The 20,789-nt window shown below is 38.8% G+C and overlaps 1 protein-coding gene across 1 annotated transcript in view; it reads left to right on the top strand.

The window, feature by feature from the left end:
- GANC (glucosidase alpha, neutral C) overlaps positions 1-20,789 on the top strand; it is a 75,249-nt gene that overhangs the window by 36,068 nt on the left and 18,392 nt on the right. Inside the window, 7 exon segments of the mRNA XM_030318423.1 lie at positions 717-897; positions 1,120-1,273; positions 8,957-9,192; positions 12,349-12,475; positions 13,633-13,712; positions 15,706-15,849; positions 16,904-17,000. Coding sequence (XP_030174283.1) covers positions 717-897; positions 1,120-1,273; positions 8,957-9,192; positions 12,349-12,475; positions 13,633-13,712; positions 15,706-15,849; positions 16,904-17,000 — 1,019 coding nt within the window.

Here is a 20,789-nt window from a genome sequence, read left to right as displayed (position 1 = left end):
ACAGTCTGATCAAGGGTTCAGATGCCGTTTCCACAACAGTTGGGCATGGTAACAAGTGAATTAGAAACTATGCTGCTCGCACACCAAGCCAAGCTCTATGCTTCCCACCCCAATTCAGTTCCCCATCTTTCCCTACTCAGTACTGTAGAAGCATGTTAGGACACTATCTGTCATTTGTTTTAGCAGCAGAGAAATACACAATTTGCCAATGATATTTACTGTGTGCTTCTATTGTAGAGGATTCACAGGAAATAGTCCTCACAAGAGGTATTCAGAAAAGATATCTAAGGGGTACCTGGGTGACTCATTCGGTTAAGTAGCCAACTCTTGGTTTCGGCTCAGGTCATGATCTCACAGTTCTTGTGTTTGTTGGGATTCTCTCTCTCCCTCTCTCTGCCCCTCCCCTGCTCCTGCTCTGTCTCTCAAAATAAATAAACTTGAAAGAAAGAAAGAAAGAAAGAAAGAAAGAAAGAAAGAAAGAAAGAAAGAAAGAAAAAAGATATATATGAGACCATGCATGCCAGTTGTCACAGAAGGGGATGCCAAAGGAATCAAAGGAGGAGAATCACATTAACCTTGGTTGGTTAGGAAAGTAGTACGAGTAAAGCCTTGAAAGATGCATAGGACTCAAGTGTTTGCAGGGGAGAATGGAGCTATGCTATTCATTAATAATATATTTGTGATTGTAATTGATGATAGTCCCATCTTTGTTTCAGTGATGGCGATGCTTACCGTCTTTATAATCTGGATGTCTATGGATATAAAATACATGACAAAATGGGCATTTATGGTTCAGTGCCTTATCTCCTGGCCCACAAACCAGGCAGGACTCTAGGCATTTTTTGGCTGAATGCCTCAGAAACGCTAGTGGAGATCAATACAGAGCCTGCAGTAAAGGTGAGCTTATGGATCATGGCTGCATGTCATACTCACAAAACAAACAAACAAAAAAAACTAGCATAGTCATAGCCCTGGGCTTTGTAGTGGCAATTCTCTGCCACCAAAGTCTTTGCAATATAATCAAGTGAAAGTTAACAGTATGTACCAGTTACTTACATATGGATGAGTGTTGTAAGCTAGAGGGAAAGTTTTCAGACCCTCATTCCATTCTTTTTCTAGTACACAGTGACCCAGATGGGCCCCGTTGCAGCTAAACAAAAGGTCAGATCTCGAACTGATGTGCATTGGATGTCAGAGAGTGGAATCATTGATGTTTTTCTGCTGACAGGACCTACACCTTCTGATGTTTTCAAGCAGTACTCATACCTTACAGGTACAGCTTCTTGTTTCATTATATTTCTTCTATTGCATGTGTCCTAATTTTCAGTTAATATGTGTTGTACACTGTATAGAATTTATAAACAATTTGCCCAAGCTTTTCAAAAAGCAGGCATTTCTCTTCTCACCTTTATCCCATTCAGCTTGGTAAAATGTTGCACTGGGGCTAGAACTCTCCATTCTCTAATCCCTAATACTCCATCTACTTTCCTTGGAGCCTTTAAGCCCTGGGCTTTCTTTGCCTTTATCTCAGATGATCAGTGTCCCAACCTGAACTTTTTCTATGTTCTCTTCTCCATTGAAATATACCACTGGTTTTAGCACTAAAGCATTTTATCTTGAAAAGATGTAAAAGATCATCTTTGTTGATGTGGAAAAAGCATTTGACAAAATTCAACACTATTTCATGATAAAAACTCTCAGAAGGCTAGGAATAGAAGGAAAGTTCCTCAACATGATAAAAGGCATTTATGAAAAATCCACAGCTAACACCCAATTCAGTGGTGAAAGACTGCAAGCTTTCCCCAAAGATCAGAATCAAGACAAAGCTGCACACTTTGACCATTGCTATTGAACACTGTAGTGGAAGTTTCAGCCAGAGAAGTTAGACAAGAAAAAGAAATAAAAGGTATCCAAACTGGAAAGGAAGAAGTAAAATTATTTCTATTCATAGATGATGTGATCCAACATGTTAGAAAATCCCAAAGAATAGGGGCACCTGGGTAGCTCAATCAGTTAAGTGTCTGACTTTAGCTCAGGTCACGATCTCATGGTTTTTGAGTTTCAGCCCTGCATCGGGCTCTGTGCTGAGAGCTCACAGCCTGGAGCCTGCTTCAGATTCTGTGTGTGTGTGTCTCTCTCTGCACCCTGCCCCCCGCCCTGCCTCCACTAGTGCGCTTGCTGTCTCTCTCTTAAAAATAAAAATAAAACATTAAAAAAAAAAGTTAAAAAAAAAAAAAAAGAAAATCCCAAAGAATCCACAAAAACTACCAGAGCTAATAATTTCACCAAAGTTGCAGGGTACATGAAAAACACACAAAATCAGTTGTGTTTTTAAATACCAGCAATGAACAATCTAAGACAGAAATTGAGAAAACAATTCCATTTACAATAACATCCAAAAGAATAAACTACCTAGGAATAAATTTAACCAAGGAAGTGAAAGACTTGTACACTGAAAACTACAAAACATTCTTGAAAGAAATTAAACAGGCCTAAATAAATGGAAAGACATCCTATGTTCATGGATTGGAAGTCTTAATATTGTCAAGATGACAATACTACCAAAAGCAATGTACAGATTCACTGCAATCCCTACCAAAATTCCGGTAGTCATTTTTTGAAAAAGTGGGAAAGCTGATCTTCAAATTCATATGGAATTGCAAGGGGCCCCGAATAGCCAAACAATTCTGGGGTGGGGGGGTGGGGGTGGCAGACTTATACTTCCCAGTTTCAGGCCTTACTGTAAAGTAATCCAAACAATATGGTACTGGTATAAGGATAGACACATAGACCAATGGAATAGAATTGGAAGTCCAGAAATAAACCCATACATCCCTGGCCAATTGATTTCAGCAAAGGTTCAAGACCACTTACTGGGGAAAGAATAGTCTCTTAAACACGTGGTACTAGGATAAGTGGACAGACACATGCAAAAGGATGAAGTTGGAACCCTACCAAACACCATACCACACACAAAAAACTCAAAATAGATAAACAACATAAATATAAGAGCTAAAGCCATAAAACTCTTAGAAGAAAACAGGGGAAAACCATCATGACCTTGGATTTGGCAACAGATTCTTAGAAAAGACACTAAAATCATGAGCAACAGAAAGAAATAATAAGTAAGTTTGACTTCATTAAAATTAAAAACCTTTGTGCATCAAAGAACATTATCAAGGAAGTAAAAGGCAATATACAGGATGGGGGACAATATTTGCAAATCATACATTTGTTAAGAGTCTAGTATCTAGGATATATAAAGAACCCTTACAACTGTACAACAAAAAGATAACTCAGTTCTAAAATGGGCACAGTACTTGAATAGACAGTCTCTAAAGGTATACAAATGGGTTAACAAGCACATGAAAAGTTTCTCAACATCATTAGTCATTAGGAAAGTGAAAATTAAAACCACAATGAGATCCTACTCCATACCCACTATGATGGCTAAATTTTTTTTTAATAGAAAATAGTAAGTATTGGGCGCCTGGGTGGCGCAGTCGGTTAAGCGTCCGACTTCAGCCAGGTCACGATCTCGCGGTCCGTGAGTTCGAGCCCCGCGTCGGGCTCTGGGCTGATGGCTCAGAGCCTGGAGCCTGTTTCCGATTCTGTGTCTCCCTCTCTCTCTGCCCCTCCCCTGTTCATGATCTGTCTCTCTCTGTCCCAAAAATAAATAAAAACATTGAAAAAAAAAAAAAAAAAAAAAAAGAAAATAGTAAGTATTGGTGAGGATGTGAAGAAACTGGAACCTCATACACTGCTGATGGGAACATAAAATGGTTCAGCTGCTGTGGAAACATTCTGGCATTTCAAAGAGCTAAACATAGCATTTAATATGTCAACTTGCCTAGGTCACAGTACCCAGATATCTGGTTAAACACTAGTCTAGATGTCACTATGAAGCTATTTTTTAGATGAGATTATCCTGTCAGTACTATTAGTTACATTGATAGACTTTGATTAAAGCAGATTACTCTCAGTAACGTGGGTGACCTTCATCCAATCAGTTGAAAACCTTAAGAGAAAAGGACTGAGGCTCTCTAAAGAGAAAGGAATCTGTCTCCAGACTGCCTTCATATGTAAGCTGCACCTTCCCTGGGTCTTTGGTCTGCCAGCTTGCCCCATGGAATTCAGAGTTACCAGCCCCCACAATCACATGAACCAGTTCTTAAAATCATTCACTCTGTAAGTGTAGAAATATATATATATACATACATACATATACATACATACACACATCCTGTTGGTTCTATTCCTCTGCAGAACACTGTCTAATATCCTTCATATATATATATATATATATATATATATATATACACACACACACACACACACATATATATATATATATATATATATATCCCTGTATATCCTTTATATATCCCCAGCAATTCCACTCTAGATAAGTGAAAGCAAGGACTTGGAGGGACACTTGTATGCCAATGATCATTGCAGCACTATTCACAATAGCCAAAAGAGGGAAACAAGTACCCATCAAAGATGAATGGATAAACAAAATGTGTTAAATACATAAAATGGAATATCATTCACTAACGTAACAAGGGATGACATTCAGATACATGCTGCAGCATGGATGAACCTTCAAAACATTATTCAAATGAAATATGCCAGACATAAAGGGACAAATATTGTATGATTCTATTTACATGGAGTACCTACAATAGGCAAATTCATAAAGACAAAAAGTAGATTAGCAGTTATCAGAGGCTGGAGGGTGGGATGGGTATTGGAAAGCTATGGCTTAATGGTTCAAATTTCTGTCTGGGGTGATATAAAATTTTGGAAAGAGGTAGTGGTAATGTTTATACTACATTGTGAATATAATTAATGCCACTGAATTGTACACTTTAAAATGGTTAAAAGGGGTGCCTGGGTGGCGCAGTCGGTTAAGCGTCCAACTTCAGCCAGGTCACAATCTCGCGGTCCGTGAGTTCGAGCCCCGCGTCAGGCTCTGGGCTGATGGCTCAGAGCCTGGAGCCTGTTTCCGATTCTGTGTCTCCCTCTCTCTCTGCCCCTCCCCCGTTCATGCTCTGTCTCTCTCTGTCAAAAATAAATAAACATTGAAAAAAAAATTTTTTTAAATGGTTAAAATGACAAATTTTATGTTCTCTTTTGCCATTTTTTGTAAAATGGTAATATATTACCCCCCCCCCAATTGAATTGTATGCTTTCATTTGGTCAGTTGTATGGTATGTGAGTTACATCTCAATAAAGCTGTTAAAAATAAAAGAAATGTAGCATCGCTTCTGATGCATTCTCTTGCTAAAAGTTCCTGGGTCCAACCCATGTTCAAGGGAAGAGGAATTTGATTCCAACTTTGGTGGGACAAACAACCAAAAATTTATGGATATGGGAAGACACACATATAGGAATAAGCACTGTCAAGGCCCACCGATAGGCCTTTTCAACATTGTTATTGGGGAGAATAAGCCTGGTTTATAGGAAGATGCTTCAAAAACAGTGGGTCTGCCACCGTGTTCAAAGAAATCCAAGTTTTAAGTTTAGAGACTACCTGTTGACTCCTGATGAGGACTTAACAACATCCCCCCTTCTTCTCTCCCAATATTGTTATATCATAATGTCTAGTTAAATCAATATTTAGTGTTTATACTTTTCAAATGCTCAAAGGTGTCAGATAATTTACCCATCCCACTTTTCTCTCTGTAACCTTCCCTCCCAGCTCTCTCTGTCCTGCCCCCATCTAGGTTGTTGCTCTCCAGGCTCCCTACACAGCTGTCATCCTAGGACTTTTGCTTACTATTTTCTGGTGTTTGATCCCCCTTCTCTTGGGTTCCATGTTTTTCTTTCTTGTGGTTTATTACCTTATTGTTTTTGGTTTTTGGTTTTTGTTTATAGCATCTTCTGGTAGTTTCCTAAGAAAGTGCCTGTGAGGTACATTTTTTGCATCTATGCAGGTATGAAAACATCTTTTCTACCTTCACTCTTGATAATTTGGCTAGATTGAAAATTATTTCTTGGTGGGGGGCTTAGTAGGTTAAGCATCTGACTTTTGATTTCGGCTCAGGTCATGATCTCACAGTTTGTGAGATCAAGACCCCGCACTAACAGCATGGAATCTGCTTGGGATCCTCTCTCTCCTCTCTTCCCCACCCCCCACATGCACACACTTTCTTTCTCTCAAAATAAATATTCTTTTAAAAAAGAAAATAATTCTCCCTATGACCCAGAAATTGCACTACTAGGAATGCTGATACAAAAATGCTGATTCAAAGGGGCACATAAACCCCAATGTTTGTAGCAGTGCTATCAGCAAAAGCCAAAATATGGAAAGAGCCCAAATGTCCATCAACTGATGAATGGATCAAGAAGATGTGGTATATATTTATAATGGAATACTATTCAGAGATGAAAAAGAATGAAAGCTTGCCATTTGCAACAACATGGATGGAACTGGAGAGTATTATGCTAAGTGAAATAAGTCAGAGAAAGACAGATATAATATGATTTCACTTACATGTGGAATTTGAAAAACTCTACAAAAGAACATAGGGGAGGGAAGGAAAAATAAGGTAAAAACAGGGAGGGAGGCAAACCATAAAAGACTCTCAAATATAGAGAATAGATTGGGGGTTGCTGGAGGGGGCTAGGTTAAATGGGTGAGAGATATTAAGGAGGGCACTTTGCAGGATAAGCACAGGGTGTTATATGTAAGAGATGAATCACTGGGTTCTACTCCTGAAGCCAAGACTACACTGTATGTTAACTTGAAAATAAATTAATAAAAAAATTATTTCTCTATTTCCTTCCATCTTCTTGCTCCAAAATCACTCTGAATTCTGTTTCCTTGTGTATGATCTATATTTTCCTTCTGAAATATATTCTGAAATTTCTAATACTTTGAAATTCTGGAAACTGACAATAAAATGCCTTGATATAGATCTTTTTAAAAATTTTGTTCATGTCAGTGCAGGGCTCGAACTCACTAACCGTGAGATCATGACCTGAGTTGAAATCAAGACTCAGATGCTTTAACCGACTGAACCACCCTGGCACCACAATATAAATCTTTTTTTTTTTTTTTTCAAATAATCATTGTGCTGGATATTAAATGTGAGCTCTTTCAGTCTTTAGAATTGTGTCCTTCACTTTTGGTAAACAGTCTTGGATTATTCCTTTGATAATTTCTTCCTCTCCCTTTTCTCTTTCTACTGTACAGATCTTATAATCTCCCTTATTTTCTAAGTTTTCTCAATTTTATCTTCTAGGCCTTCCATTTATGCTATATTTCTAATTTCTTCATACTCGTTCTTTTCCTCTGATTGTTCTTTATTTCCAGTGTCTTAAACTAGTCTTATTTCAGTATATTTTTTAATCTCTCTGAACATACTAATGATAGATAATGTTTTGATGTTTACTTTGGTTCCTTGTATTGTCTCTGTTTTCTCAGAAATCCTTTTATTCTATTTCTTTTTTTTTAAATTTTTTTTAATGTTTATTTATTTTTGAGAGATAGAGCTTGAGGGGAAGGGCCAGAGAGAGAGGGAGACACACAATCTGAAGCAGGCTCCAGGCTGTGAGCTGTCAGCACAGAGCCCGATGCGGGGCTCGAACTCACGAATCACGAGATCATGACCTGAACCAAAGTCGGGACGCTTAACCGACTAAGCCACCCAGGCGCCCCTCATTCTATTTCTTTATGTGGATCCTTCTAATCTTGGAGGCTTTCAATAAGGTTCTGCCTCAAAGCGCTCTAGTATTGGGGGTGGAAGGTGGGGGGGGGGATCTTCCCTCTAGGAGTTTTCGGAGAAGAGAGATCAGCTCTTCTCCTCATATTCCCCTTTCAAACACTCTGGTGAGAGCCTCCCTCACTTTGCTCAACAGTTACCACCTCTCCTCTGTCCCACACTTTCCAAAGTTTTGTTGAAATTACTCCTCTCCCATTCTTTTTGTTCTTGTGGCTTTATTCTTTTTTTTTTTTTTCTTTCCTTTACTCTGATTTTAGTGGGACTTTAGGAGGGAAAAGAGAAATGCAAGTGGTTGACCAGAAGTCTGCCATGTTATCAGTAAATGTTTTGATAGCAATTGATAGTTTTTCCTGCCTTTAATCCCCTTCCCTTTTAGTCAGTCTCAACACTGCTCCCTAATTTTTCTAAAACATAGGTATGCTAAGATCACATCTTGCCAAACTTTTGATGACTTCCCATAAGAAGATTTAGCATTCCTAGCCTGAACTACAGGGACCCTTACAAACTGACCCTCTCCAGTTTCATCTTCTACTGGTCTCTCTCACAATGTAACCACCCTGGATTATTTATTTTTCCCTAAGCTTATCATGCACTCCTCTGCCTCTTTGTCTTTTCCATTCCCTGTGCCTCAATGCTCTATGCATTCTCTCTGGTAGATTCCTCCTACTTACTCTTCAAGGTCCAAAACCAAGTGTTACTACCTCTGTGAGGCCTTTTTTTTTTTTTTTTAAACATTTATTTATTTTTGAGAGAGACACAGAGAGCAAACAGGGGAGGGGCAGAGAGCGAGGGAGACACAAAATCTGAAGCAGGCTCCAGGCTCCGTGCTGTCAACACAGAGCCTGGCACGGGGCTCGAACTCACAAACCGTGAGATCATGACCTGAGCCAAAGTCGGACATTCAACTCACTGAGCCACCCAGGCGCCCCTAGCCTTTCAAGTCTCCACATTTTACTGCAGGCAGTATTAACTCCTCTGTATTCCCTTAATACTAGGCTGATACCTTTAACATAGCAGTTACACCTCTAAGCAGAACAGTTAATTTACGTACCTGCCTCATCAGCCAAATTATCACTTTCTTGAGGGTGAAGACAGTGTTCTCTTCTCCTTGATATTCTAAGTACCAAGCTCAGTGCTTAGACCCTGTAGACATTTAGGACATGTTTATCAAATGTGTAATTATCATTGTGATGGTAGCTGGCTCAGTTGTCATCTTCCACTTTCAGGCACACAAGCCATGCCCCCTCTCTTCTCTCTGGGGTACCATCAGTGCCGCTGGAACTATGAGGATGAGCAGGATGTAAAAGCAGTGGATGCAGGATTTGATGAGCATGACATTCCTTATGATGTCATGTGGCTGGACATAGAGCATACCGAGGGCAAAAGGTACTTCACCTGGGACAAGAAAAGATTCCCAAATCCCAAAAGGATGCAAGAGCTGCTCAGAAACAAAAAACGTAAGGTAAAATAAGCTGACGCTTTGAAACCTTTTCATTACAAAGCATTTTTTTTTATTATTTAAAACTTGCATTGGCACATTAGTGGAGGAGAGCCATCTGATAAAAAATGGCCATGGAAATATTACCTTCAAATGTAATTGTAACTGTGATAACAGGAAAGCAATGATGGAAAGATGGTCATACCATCCGTCCCTGCCTTAGGTGTCGAGGTCCCTGCAGGACAAAGGGGCCTAGAATTCAGTCTCATTTGTTGTGGCCATCCTGTAGTGATTTGATAGATACCCCAAAAGCATGATTTGGTTCTGATGTCAACATCAATCTCGAGATTGGGGACATCACATTGACACCAAGAGGGTCTGAAAAGGTTGATTAGTCACTTAGGCATTCTTGGGGGAGCAGGGCTGGCTCCCAGGCTGCTCTCAAGATGTCTTGAGAGAGCTGGGAATGGAGACATCTCAGCTTTTGTGGTGCTTGGAGGTTTGGACTGGGGTGAGGATTCCTATGCATGCTCAGGGCTTGTGTGGTTTGAACTTCCTGCTGGCACCCAAGGAGGGAGCATTAGGGCTTTCTTTGTCAGATGTGGGCAGAAGGGTAAGGGGGAGTGGTGGGGCTAGAAAGCTCTTAACAGTCCATCAAAAATGGAGTCATATTCTTCATCATACCATTTTTTCTGCATGCTTCCCTGATGGACTCCACCTATCAATCTGGCCAAAGGAAGAACTAAAATAGAAAATGGAGAGGGGAAAAAAGACACTGGAAAGTATGTAATACAGGTGTGGTGGTGGTAACAGCAATAATGAATAGAAGGAGGGAGAAGAAAAAATTGAGAGAGGAAAAGGGGGAGAACCCTAGATGTTTCATATAAAAGGATCCCTGCAGTCCCTCTCCTTGAGATTAAAGTTGTCTTTTCAATCCATTCCTTTGAGCCCCAGGCCTTTCACAGGTGACCACAGCCAATCATATTAACTCCTAATTTCCAAGTTAATAAATACCTACCATTTGGCAAGCACTTACTATTGGCCACAGAATTTGATAGAACACAGTATTCTATCCAGTCATCACAAAATTATGAGGTAGATCTTGTTAGCCCATTTTTCAGGTGAAGAAACTGAGGCTTAGTTTTGTATTTTGCACAAAGGCACATAATAAATAAGTAGTAGGGCAAGAATCTGAACTCTGATTTGCCTGACTCCAGAACCCATGTTATTCTAAGCAACTATGTATTGAAGCCATCAGATGTTCAAAATACTGTGCTACAGATGAAGGGAATGCAAAGATGAGCTCCTTGGGGTCTTGCAGTGAGTTGGGGGAAAAACAAGTATACAACAACCACAATGTAGGGCAATAATGTAACAGCCAAAGAAAGATCAAGGTCAGGAGGGGACTAAGAGAGAGAGAAGATTGCATCCAGCTAGATTCAAGCTGGGCTTTGTGCATTCTAGATGAGCCGTGAAGGATGACTCTCTAACTAGCTGAGAAAAGGGGAGGAAGCAGTGCAGCCAGAGGCTGAAGCACCCAGTGGTGTTTGGAAAACAGTACGCAGGTTGGTTTGGAAAGAAAACCATGTGCAAGAAAAGGCATGTGCAAGGTTTAAGTAGTAGGGAATCTGACCTTATTGCAGGCTGCTTTGTATACATTTGGAGACATTAAAAGTTTTTGAATAAGAGGTTAGTATGAAGAATATGTGAAGAACACCTACCACTCAACAACCAAAAAACAAACAACCGAATTAAAAATTGGAAAAAGGACTTAATAGACATTTCTTCAAAGATATACAAATAGTCAACAAGCACATGAAAAGATGCTTAACATCACCAGTCATTAGGAAAATGCAAACAGAACCACAATGAGATACTGCCTCGTATCGTTAGGATGGCTACTATGAACAAACAGAAAGTAGCAAGTAAGGAGATACAGAAATAGAAACACTGATAGTGGAAAATAAATGTAAAGTGTTGCAACCACTACAGAAAACAGTTTGGCAATTCCTCAAAAAGTTAAAAATACAATTACCATATGATCCAGGAAACCCACTTATGGGTATATACTCAAAGGAATTGAAAGCAGGTACTTGAGCAGAAATTTATATGCCCATATTCATATCAGCACTATTCACAATAACTGAAAGTGGAAGCAATCCAAGTGTCCATCAGCAGATGACTGGGTAAACAAAATGCGGTAAATACATACAATGGAATATTATTCAGCCTTAAAAAAGAAGAGATCCCGTCACAAGCTACAACATGGATGAACCTTGCAGACACAATGCCAAGTGATATAAGGCAGTCACAAAAAAGATGAATACTGTATGATTTCATCAATCTGTAATACCTACAGCAGTCAAAATCATAGAGACCGAAAGAATAATGGCAGTTGCCCAAGGCTGGACAGAGGAGTGAATTCGTTGTTTTTAATGGGTATGGAGTTTCAGTTTTACAAGACGGAAAGAGTTCTGGACATTGCACAACTCTGTGTATGTACTTGTACCCTTAAAATTGGTTAAGATGGTAAATTTTATGTTATGTGTATTTTACTACAATTAAAAGTGTTTTAAAGTTTTGAGCAATGGAAAATTAAACTTCAGTTTGCAGAATAGATTTGAATAGATTTGAGGAAGGGTGGTGACAAGGTTGTCCTAGACAAATAAAGGGTTTTGATGCCCTGGAGTAGGAGGTGATGGTATTAGAAAGGTAGAGAGATCCTAGAGACACGGAGTTGTGATGACAGCTCTTCTCAAACCTCCTTCCTAACTATACCTGTACCATTGGGTTTGGGCTTTTTTGTTTTTAACATGCTATTCTCGTTTTCTTTAATGTTTGCTTTTGTCAATGTTAACTTCTAGATGTCTAGGGAGCAGGGACGACTTAATCCTCTATGTATAGCACCCAGCACCTCAGACAGAAGCTTAGTAACTGCTATTTTAAGAACACGTATTGGTTGGGAAGCAATAATTATGGAAGAGCACTGGCCTAGTTTTGATACTAATTATATTTCCATAAGCATGAAAAGTTATCAGGTTTTACCAGTATCTTAAATATTTCAATACTAGTAGTTATTTCTGAGTAAAATTTGAACCCCAAAACTATGATGAAAGTATAAAAACCAACATATAACTCCTGTGAAACTGATGAGCTCATCAAACCTCTGTGTCCTGACAGCTTGTGGTCATCAGTGACCCCCACATCAAGATTGATCCTGACTACTCAGTGTATGCTGAGGCCAAAGAACAGGGCTTCTTTGTGAGGAATCATGAAGGAGGAGACTTTGAAGGGGTATGCTGGCCTGGTAAGATAGCACTTTATATACTTATTATTTCCACTTGTTTAGTCCCAATTAATAAAGATTGCGTGGCCATCACCCTCATTTCTTATGGATGTCTTTTGCCACAGCGTAAGCACCTTTAAGGAAGTTTTCTTTTGTATCAAAAGATCCTTTTGTATCTTCCATAACATCTGGTACAGTGTCCTCTGTATACATTTCTCAGTCAATGAATGAATGAAAAAAAAAAAACAAAATAGGGAAGCCTTAATAGTACTCTAAGCAAATGAAAGTAAAAAGCCAAGGGATGAGAAAAGCAGAGGAGAAAAAAAAAGAACAAGTGGCCTATAGTCTTTCCCTGTCAATCTTTTTTGCCTTGTTAGCCCATAGTTTTGACTTCTCAGACTCCCATGAGTGACCTCAGCTGCCTCCAGCAACTCTGGATGCTTTATTTCAGAAGGTATTAATTTAAAGCCTTGGTAGAACCTCGAGGACAAAAAGGAATCACCACTCTATCCTCTCCTGGCACTCCATCACAAATCCAAGTACTGCAGAGAAACCCCATGTATCCTTCCCCCCGCCTCCCCCTGCCCACCCTTATACCACTCATGAACACTTCTTTGTTCTCTTTAAGAACAGAAGGGTCGGGGCGCCTGGGTGGCGCAGTCGGTTAAGCGACCGACTTCAGCCAGGTCACGATCTCGCGGTCCGTGAGTTCTAGCCCCGCGTGGGGCTCTGGGCTGATGGCTCAGAGCCTGGAGCCTGTTTCCGACTCTGTGTCTCCCTCTCTCTCTGCCCCTCCCCCGTTCATGCTCTGTCTCTCTCTGTCCCAAAAATAAATAAACGTTGAAAAAAAAATTAAAAAAAAAAAAAGAACAGAAGGGTCACTCCAGATTATTTGCCATGATTACTTGGGCTATCCTGGGCCATCAGTGAGGGACAGGCTCCGTCTGGATGCTTGTTCATTGGCATTCCCCTGGGCCTCTCCGGTTGGAAAGTCTAGTCCAGATTATCATTGGAGTCCAACAATGCCTTCATGCACTTCTTGACAGACTGCACCTCTGTATCAACTACCTTACATTTAGGGTGCCCAGTGATTACCCAACTTTTACATCTTCTCTACAACATATCTAACCATGAGGACCACTGTTTCTCACAGTCTGTCTACTCTTCTGCCTCTATAGGTCTCTCCTCTTACCTGGATTTCATCAATCCCAAGGTCAGAGAGTGGTATTCAAGTCTTTTCACTTTCTCTGCCTATCAGGTTTGTTTTTATTCTTTTGCTCTTTCCTAGTGACTTGGGAGGATGAAACAAGGAAAAACATGATTGAATAGATAGAGTGCTTCATTGAGTAGCTCTTGATAAGTAATCCTGGGATGAAAATGCAAGGAAGGCAACCACATTACAGACTTTGATGGTGCCAGGAGAGGTGCCATGTATATTACCAAATGCACAAAAGCTGTGATTTCTACTTCCATTATAGACTCTGTGACATATCAAAGTACTTAATAATATTATATGTTAAAATTACTATATAAATTTTACATAAAACAATATTCTATAGCTTATTTAAAGATGATGATAATGATATATGTGAGAATATCTTGCAAATTATAGGGGCGCCTGGGTGGCTCGGTCAGTTAAGCGTCCGACTTCTGCTCAGGTCATAATCTCGTGGTTCGTGAGTTTGAGCCCCACATCAGGCTCACTGCTGTCACTCAGAGCCCACTTTGGATCCTCTGTCCCCCTCTCTCTCTGCCCCTCCTCGATCATGCTGTCTCTTTCTCTCTCTTGAAAATAAATAAACATTAAAAAAACAAAAGGTGTGATAAGAATTGAATTTTTAAAGAGGTGTAATAATAAATCAATTCTTAAAATATTATAAATACATATAAAATATATAAAAAAAGAAATATATCAAAAACTATAAGAAAGAACTGGAGAGGCCACTTCTAGAAAACAGTTTTCAACCCATTATGAGGATGATAATAATGATGTTTAGTATAAATTGAGTATTGCTGTGTGCCAAGCACTGTGCTAAGCACTTTATGTACATTTTACCATTTCATCTTCAGAGTAACCTCTGAGGTTGAAACTATAATGAACTCTAATCCCACAGATGAGCAAACTGACATATGGACAAGTTTAAAACCCCACTAAGTTCGCTCATCTTAGTAAGTGGTAGACCTAAGATTTGAACTCAGTCTGTTTGTCTCCCAAGCCCAAGTCTTAACCACTAAACTCTAGTTTCTTTTTTTTTTTTTTTGATTTAAATTCAAGTTAGTTTACATATAGTGTAATAATGATTTCAGGAAATAGAACTTGTTGGGATGAGCCCTGGGTGTTATATGTTAAGTGATGAATCACTAAGTTCTGTTTTCCTGAACTCTTCTTTATCCATTCATCAGTCGATGAACATTTGGGCTTTTACAGGGCCTGGATGTTACAAGGAGCAGGACATTTAGAAAACAATGGAATGAGCTGCCTGAAGGACTCCCTGTCATTGTAGCTATGAGTCTAATGCTGAGAGACCAGGATTCTATAAAAGGGATTTCAACACCATGGTGACTAGATGACTCAAAAGCCCCTTCCCACCCTAAACTGAACAATTCTATGCAGAACACAAACTCTAGACCATGCTACCAAACAGGTATTTTACCTTTCAAATCTTGCAGAGTATTAGAGGGAAGGCAGAATCTTATCATGGACAGCTATAAATGCCCTTAGTTAAGAGTTTTTGGGGTGCCTGGATGGCTCAGTCAGTTAAGTGTCTGACTCTTGATCTCGGCTCAGGTCTTGATCTCAGGGTCATGAGTTTGAGCCCTGCATTGGGCTCCATGCTGGGCATGGAGCTTACTTTTAAAAAAGGTTGCAGCAGATAATGGATGTTATAGGACCTAACCGTGAACACTCACACAACCTTTCCTATAGGGGTTCTCCAGGGTAGGTCTTGAAGTGTACTTGCTGGGCAGTATTTCATATACAATACAGCACAGTATTCTTTCATTTATCAGCAAATACTTATTGGGAACCTTCTGTGGTTCAGGTACTGTTCCAGGTGTTTATGAGCAAGACTGATAAAATTCCCCACCTTGTGGACCATTTATTGTAGCATTGGAACAGAAGACAGAGCATAGATAATAAACATAATAAATAATAAATTAAATAGAGTATGAAAGAGGAATAGGGTGGCTATCATATTAACATCATCACTATAGGAGTATTATCATTGCTGAGGAAGAAATTTACTTCTTAGGGATCTACTGACATCCTCTACATATGGAATGACATGAATGAGCCCTCTGTCTTTAGAGGACCAGAGCTAACCATGCAGAAGAATGCCATTCATCATGGCAATTGGGAGCACAGGGAACTTCACAACATCTATGGTTTTTATCAGGTAAGACATCCATAGAGAAGTCACCTGGACCCAAATGCCCTGACTTTTGGGTTGAAAGTCATTTGTAATAGCCATATTATATTGTTCATTTCTCTTTGTGGGTCTTATCAAGTTGTAGCCAATAAAGGACTTACTATTTCTCCCTTTGCACCTTTTCTTTCTATAATAAACTTGATGAATTATAGATATATGAGATTAATGATAACATAGAAACATCTTCTTTGGCAGGAGTCATTAGTAAATGACATTGAATACTTAAAGACTTTTTTTTTGAAGTAGGGTAGGCAATGTGTAAATACATAAACAAAGGCAATTAAAACAAATATTTTGAAATTTCACAAATCTTATATTCATACCAGGGGAACAAGATTTAGAACATAGATATACAATTTCAGTAAGTCTTTAAATGCAGAAAGCCTTAATTAACTACTTAGCCTTTTCATTAGAAGGTGGTAGAATTGTCTTCCATTTGCCAATCACATCCAAACATATGTCAGTCATTTGCCCCTACTGATATCAGTAGTTCTTTGTTTTCATCCTGTGTTCCTATGGCTCTCCCATCAATTGGTATTTTCTAGTGGGAGTTGCTGTCTATATATAGCACAGTTCAGATTATGTGTTTACTTCTTTAAAAGCCTCTGCTTTAACTGCAAACTACCTTAGAGAATTTTCTTATGTTGGCCAGGGCCAGTCACTTAACAACCTCTTTGAATCTCATTTTTTTCCATCATTGAAAATGCTCTGTCTCAGAGCGTGTTCTGTAGATTATAAGAGAAAATCTATAAAATGCCTAACAATAGTAAGCACTGAATAATTCTAGCTTATTATTTACTATTATTCCATTGCTATTTTAATCAAAGAAAATCTTCCACTCTTAATATGGGAATTTAGAGTAGTTTCATTGCATTATGAAAATTATTTGATAGATTTATTTTAATATTTTCCATTTATATTCCTACCTATTTACTTTTGCATGTCTAATAGCTTATTAGGATGTTTGCACAATGCTCTAATCTAATCATCCCTTTGAAAGTTTTCTCCTTTGCCTTTGTAGCAAATGGCTACTGCAGAAGGACTGATACAGCGATCTAAAGGAAAGGAGAGACCCTTTGTTCTTACCCGTTCTTTCTTTGCCGGATCACAAAAGTATGGTAAGGCATGGCTCATATGATCAGACTTAAAAACATAAATTTGCAAACTTTTTTTTTTTTGTATGGTATATGGTGCTACTGTGTTAATGCCTTTTTTTCCAGTGGCCCTTCGGCAGGCCTAGGATTGTAGCAAGTGACGTTCCCGGAAGTATGCCTTTTGTCCTGTGACACAAAGTACATCAATTTTTAATAAAGTTTAGTTACTTGTTTCCCACTGAAGAAACGGCCACTTAGTTGCTGGGAGAATGACTTCAGAGTATCTCAGTTTGCTGGGATGGTCATCTCTGATTCTGTCTATTTGATTTATCTAAACCAGGGGAAATCTACTTCTTACACATTCCTTCAACCACCTGTTCCACTTAGTAATATGGCTTAAAATAGACCTGGCTGTTGTTTGTGGTCAGGGTCATCTATAACTGGATTCAGTTTACTAGCTAATGCAGATCTAATTCAACTTAACCACCTTCCAGCAGGAAGGCTATTTTAAGTCCCCTGGCCTTGCATAAATAACTAAGAGCTTAGGTTCTAGTCTGAAGAGTCCAGCCTTTACTGTATCATACACATTATTAGGCCTCCTCCACCAGCCCTGAAAACCAGCCCCTGTGGTACTCTGGAAAAGGCCACAATATTGTTATCTCAGGCAAAGATTCATGTACGTAGATGCTCACCATAGCGTTAGTCCTTGAAACAGAAAAAGAAAGAAAATCCAAATAAGGGAATATTTATAAAAGCATGATATATCCATATGATAGACTATCATAAGGCTATTTAAAATGGTACCTCTTAATTGCATGAGCAAATGTTTGTGACATCATGATAAAGGGGGGGGGGACCAGAATGTTTAAATGTTGTTACAGTGTATTATCACAATTTTGTTTAAAAATAGAGATAGCAATCTAAATCAATAAGTTTAGTACCTTGGTGATTATGAGTGATTTTTAAATTTCTTTCTTTTTACCTATCTCTATTTTCCAAATTCTCTACAAGAATCATTTTTAATCACTAAAAATGTCAAGTATTGGGGTGCCTAGTTGGCTCAGTTGGTTGAGCGTCCCATTTTTGGTTTTGGCTCAGGTCATGATAGCACAGTTCATGAGTTCAAGCCCCGCATCAGGTTCTGAGCTGACAGATTCTCTCTCTCTCCCTCTTGGGATTCTCTCTCTCCCTCTCACCCTGCCCCTTCCCCACTCGCATGCATGCTCTCTATCAAAATAAATAAACATTTTTTTAAGTCAAGTATTTTTTTTTAATTTCTTAATGTGGATTTTATTTTTTAGAGAGAGACAGACAGACAGAGCCCAGCAGGGGAAGAGCAGAGAGAGAGGGAGACAAAATCCAAAGCAGGTTCCAGACTTTGAGCTGGCAGCATAGAGCCCAACTTGGGCTTCAAACTCTCAGACTGCAAGATCATGACCTGAGCCAAAGTCAGACACTTAACCGACTGAGCCTCCCAGGTGCCCCTAAAAAGTAAATTTTATGAAAATACTAATATGAAAATGAAAATACTAATAGGTAGCAGTTTAAAAAAAGATAAAAGATATCAATACTAAGTAATCTCCAATCTCTTAAATATCAGCCTACTGCCTAGTCTTCAATACTCTGTGAAACTACCAGCCCTCCCCAAAGTGTAGCAAGTGAGGCATTACAGAGAACACTACTGTGTTAAGTTTTCTGCTTAGACCAATAGCCAGAGCTCGCTTCTGACTAAACAACCATATGACACATGAAAATATCTGCATGCTTACAGGAACTTTCTCTCTTGACCAGAATGCCACCATGTTGATTTCACAATCATTTTGTTTCATTTGAAGTCAAGGAGAAATTACTAGAGTACCTTAAAAAAAAAAAAAAAAAAAGCAGTCCCTTGAAAATATTTTTCTTCACTGGCCATAGGACAACCTAAAATTCTGTGGAAGATTAAACAAAAATAGCTTCCAGAACTATTTTGATAGAAGATAGACAAAAATGCCTCAGGACTAATTTAGATTTAGTAAAGTAAGATTTTTTTTTTTCTTGTGTGAATCTCTTTAGTGGTATATAATTTATCTTCACAATGTCTTATCAACTATACAATGATCAAGAGCAGTGGCTTTAGAGTCACACTCCCTGGGCTCAAATCCTGCCTCTATCACTTAGTAACTATGTATTTTAATCCACTGTTGGCCATATTTCCTTCATCTGAAAATGAAGTTAACTAGTGTTTACCTGATAATGTTGTGATGATTCAGTGAGCTACTACAAGCCAAATAGTATCACCTGCCTCCATCAGACCTTGATAAATGTTAACTATTGTCCTTGCTACTGTTATTATGCCTCCCTTATACAGTCTGTACCACTCCTCTTAAATTATAGAGTGGCTTTTTTGAGAGGGGGTGTAGGAATAGGCATAAAAATCAATGGAACGGAATAAAGAATCCAGAAAGAGTCCAACACCCATATGATTAATTAATTAAATAGGAACAGAGTTGCCAAGGCAATTCAATGGAAAGAGGAGTTTTTCAATAAATGGTGTCACAACACTGGGTATGGAGGTGGGGGAAGGAAAGAACCTTGACCCTTACCTCTTACCATACACAAAAAGTAATTCAAAAGGGAATATAGACCTTAACTATAAAGATAAAACAAAAACTTCTAAAAGGAAACATAAAAACTCTTTGTGACTTTGAGGTAAACAAGATTTCTTGGATGGAACACAGAAAGTATGAACTATAAAAGGAAAAAAATGCTAAGTCAGACTTTATCAAAATTGAAAACTTCTACCCTTTCAAAGATATTAAGAAAATGAAAGTCAGAGATGCCTGGGTGGCTTAGTAGGTTAAGCTTCGACTTCAGCTCAGTTCATGATCTCACAGTTTGTGAGTTTGAGCCCCACATTGGGCTCTGTGCTGACAGCTCAGAGCCTGGAGCCTGCGTCGGATTTCTGTGTCTCCCTCTCTCTCTGTCCCTCCCCTGCTCGTGCTCTCTCTTTCTCTCTCAAAAATAATAAACATTAAAAAAAATTTTGTTTAATCAATCAAAAATAAAAAGACATGTACTTTTAAAAATAGCAAAAGATTTGAATAGACACTTTACAAAAGAAAACATATAAATGATCCATAAATACATGAAAAGATGCTCAAATCATTAGTCTTTAGAGAAATACAAATTAAAACCACAGAGAGACACCACTACACATCCATTACAGTAGCTGTAATTAAAAGACACATTACCAGGGCACCTGGGTGCCTCAGTTAAACGTTTCAACTCCTGTTTTCGACTGGGACCATGATCTCATGGCTTTTTTAGTTGGAGCCCCACGTCGGGCTCCACACTGAGAGTGTAGTCTGCTTGGGATTCTCACTGTCTCTGTCTCTCTCTCTCTCCCTCTCTCTGCTCCTCCCCCACTCACTCTCCCTGTCTCTCTAAATAAATTAATTTTAAAACAATTCTAATTAAAAATTTTTTTTAAAGACACACTACCAAGTGTTGCCAAGAATGTAGAGCAACTGAAATTGTCATGTATTAATAACGTAAAAGTAGTAAACCACTATGCCAAACAGTTCGAAGTTTTCTTAAAGTATGCAACATACACTGAACACAGACCTAGCAATTCCACTCCCAGATAGCTACCCAAGAGAAATGAAAACATATGTCATGTGATTGGGACACAAATGTTTATAGCGGCTTCATTCACAATAGCCAAAACTTGCAAAGAATCCAAATGTCCATCAATAGATGAGTGGCTAAACTTGTGATAGATCCATACTATACAAAACTATTCAGCAAATAAAAGGAATAGACTATAACATT

The sequence above is a fragment of the Lynx canadensis genome, chromosome B3 (assembly GCF_007474595.2).
Source record: "Lynx canadensis isolate LIC74 chromosome B3, mLynCan4.pri.v2, whole genome shotgun sequence".
NCBI lineage: Eukaryota > Metazoa > Chordata > Mammalia > Carnivora > Felidae > Lynx > Lynx canadensis.
Note: the sequence above shows the minus strand (reverse complement) of the source record. Positions and strands in the feature narration are given on the sequence as shown.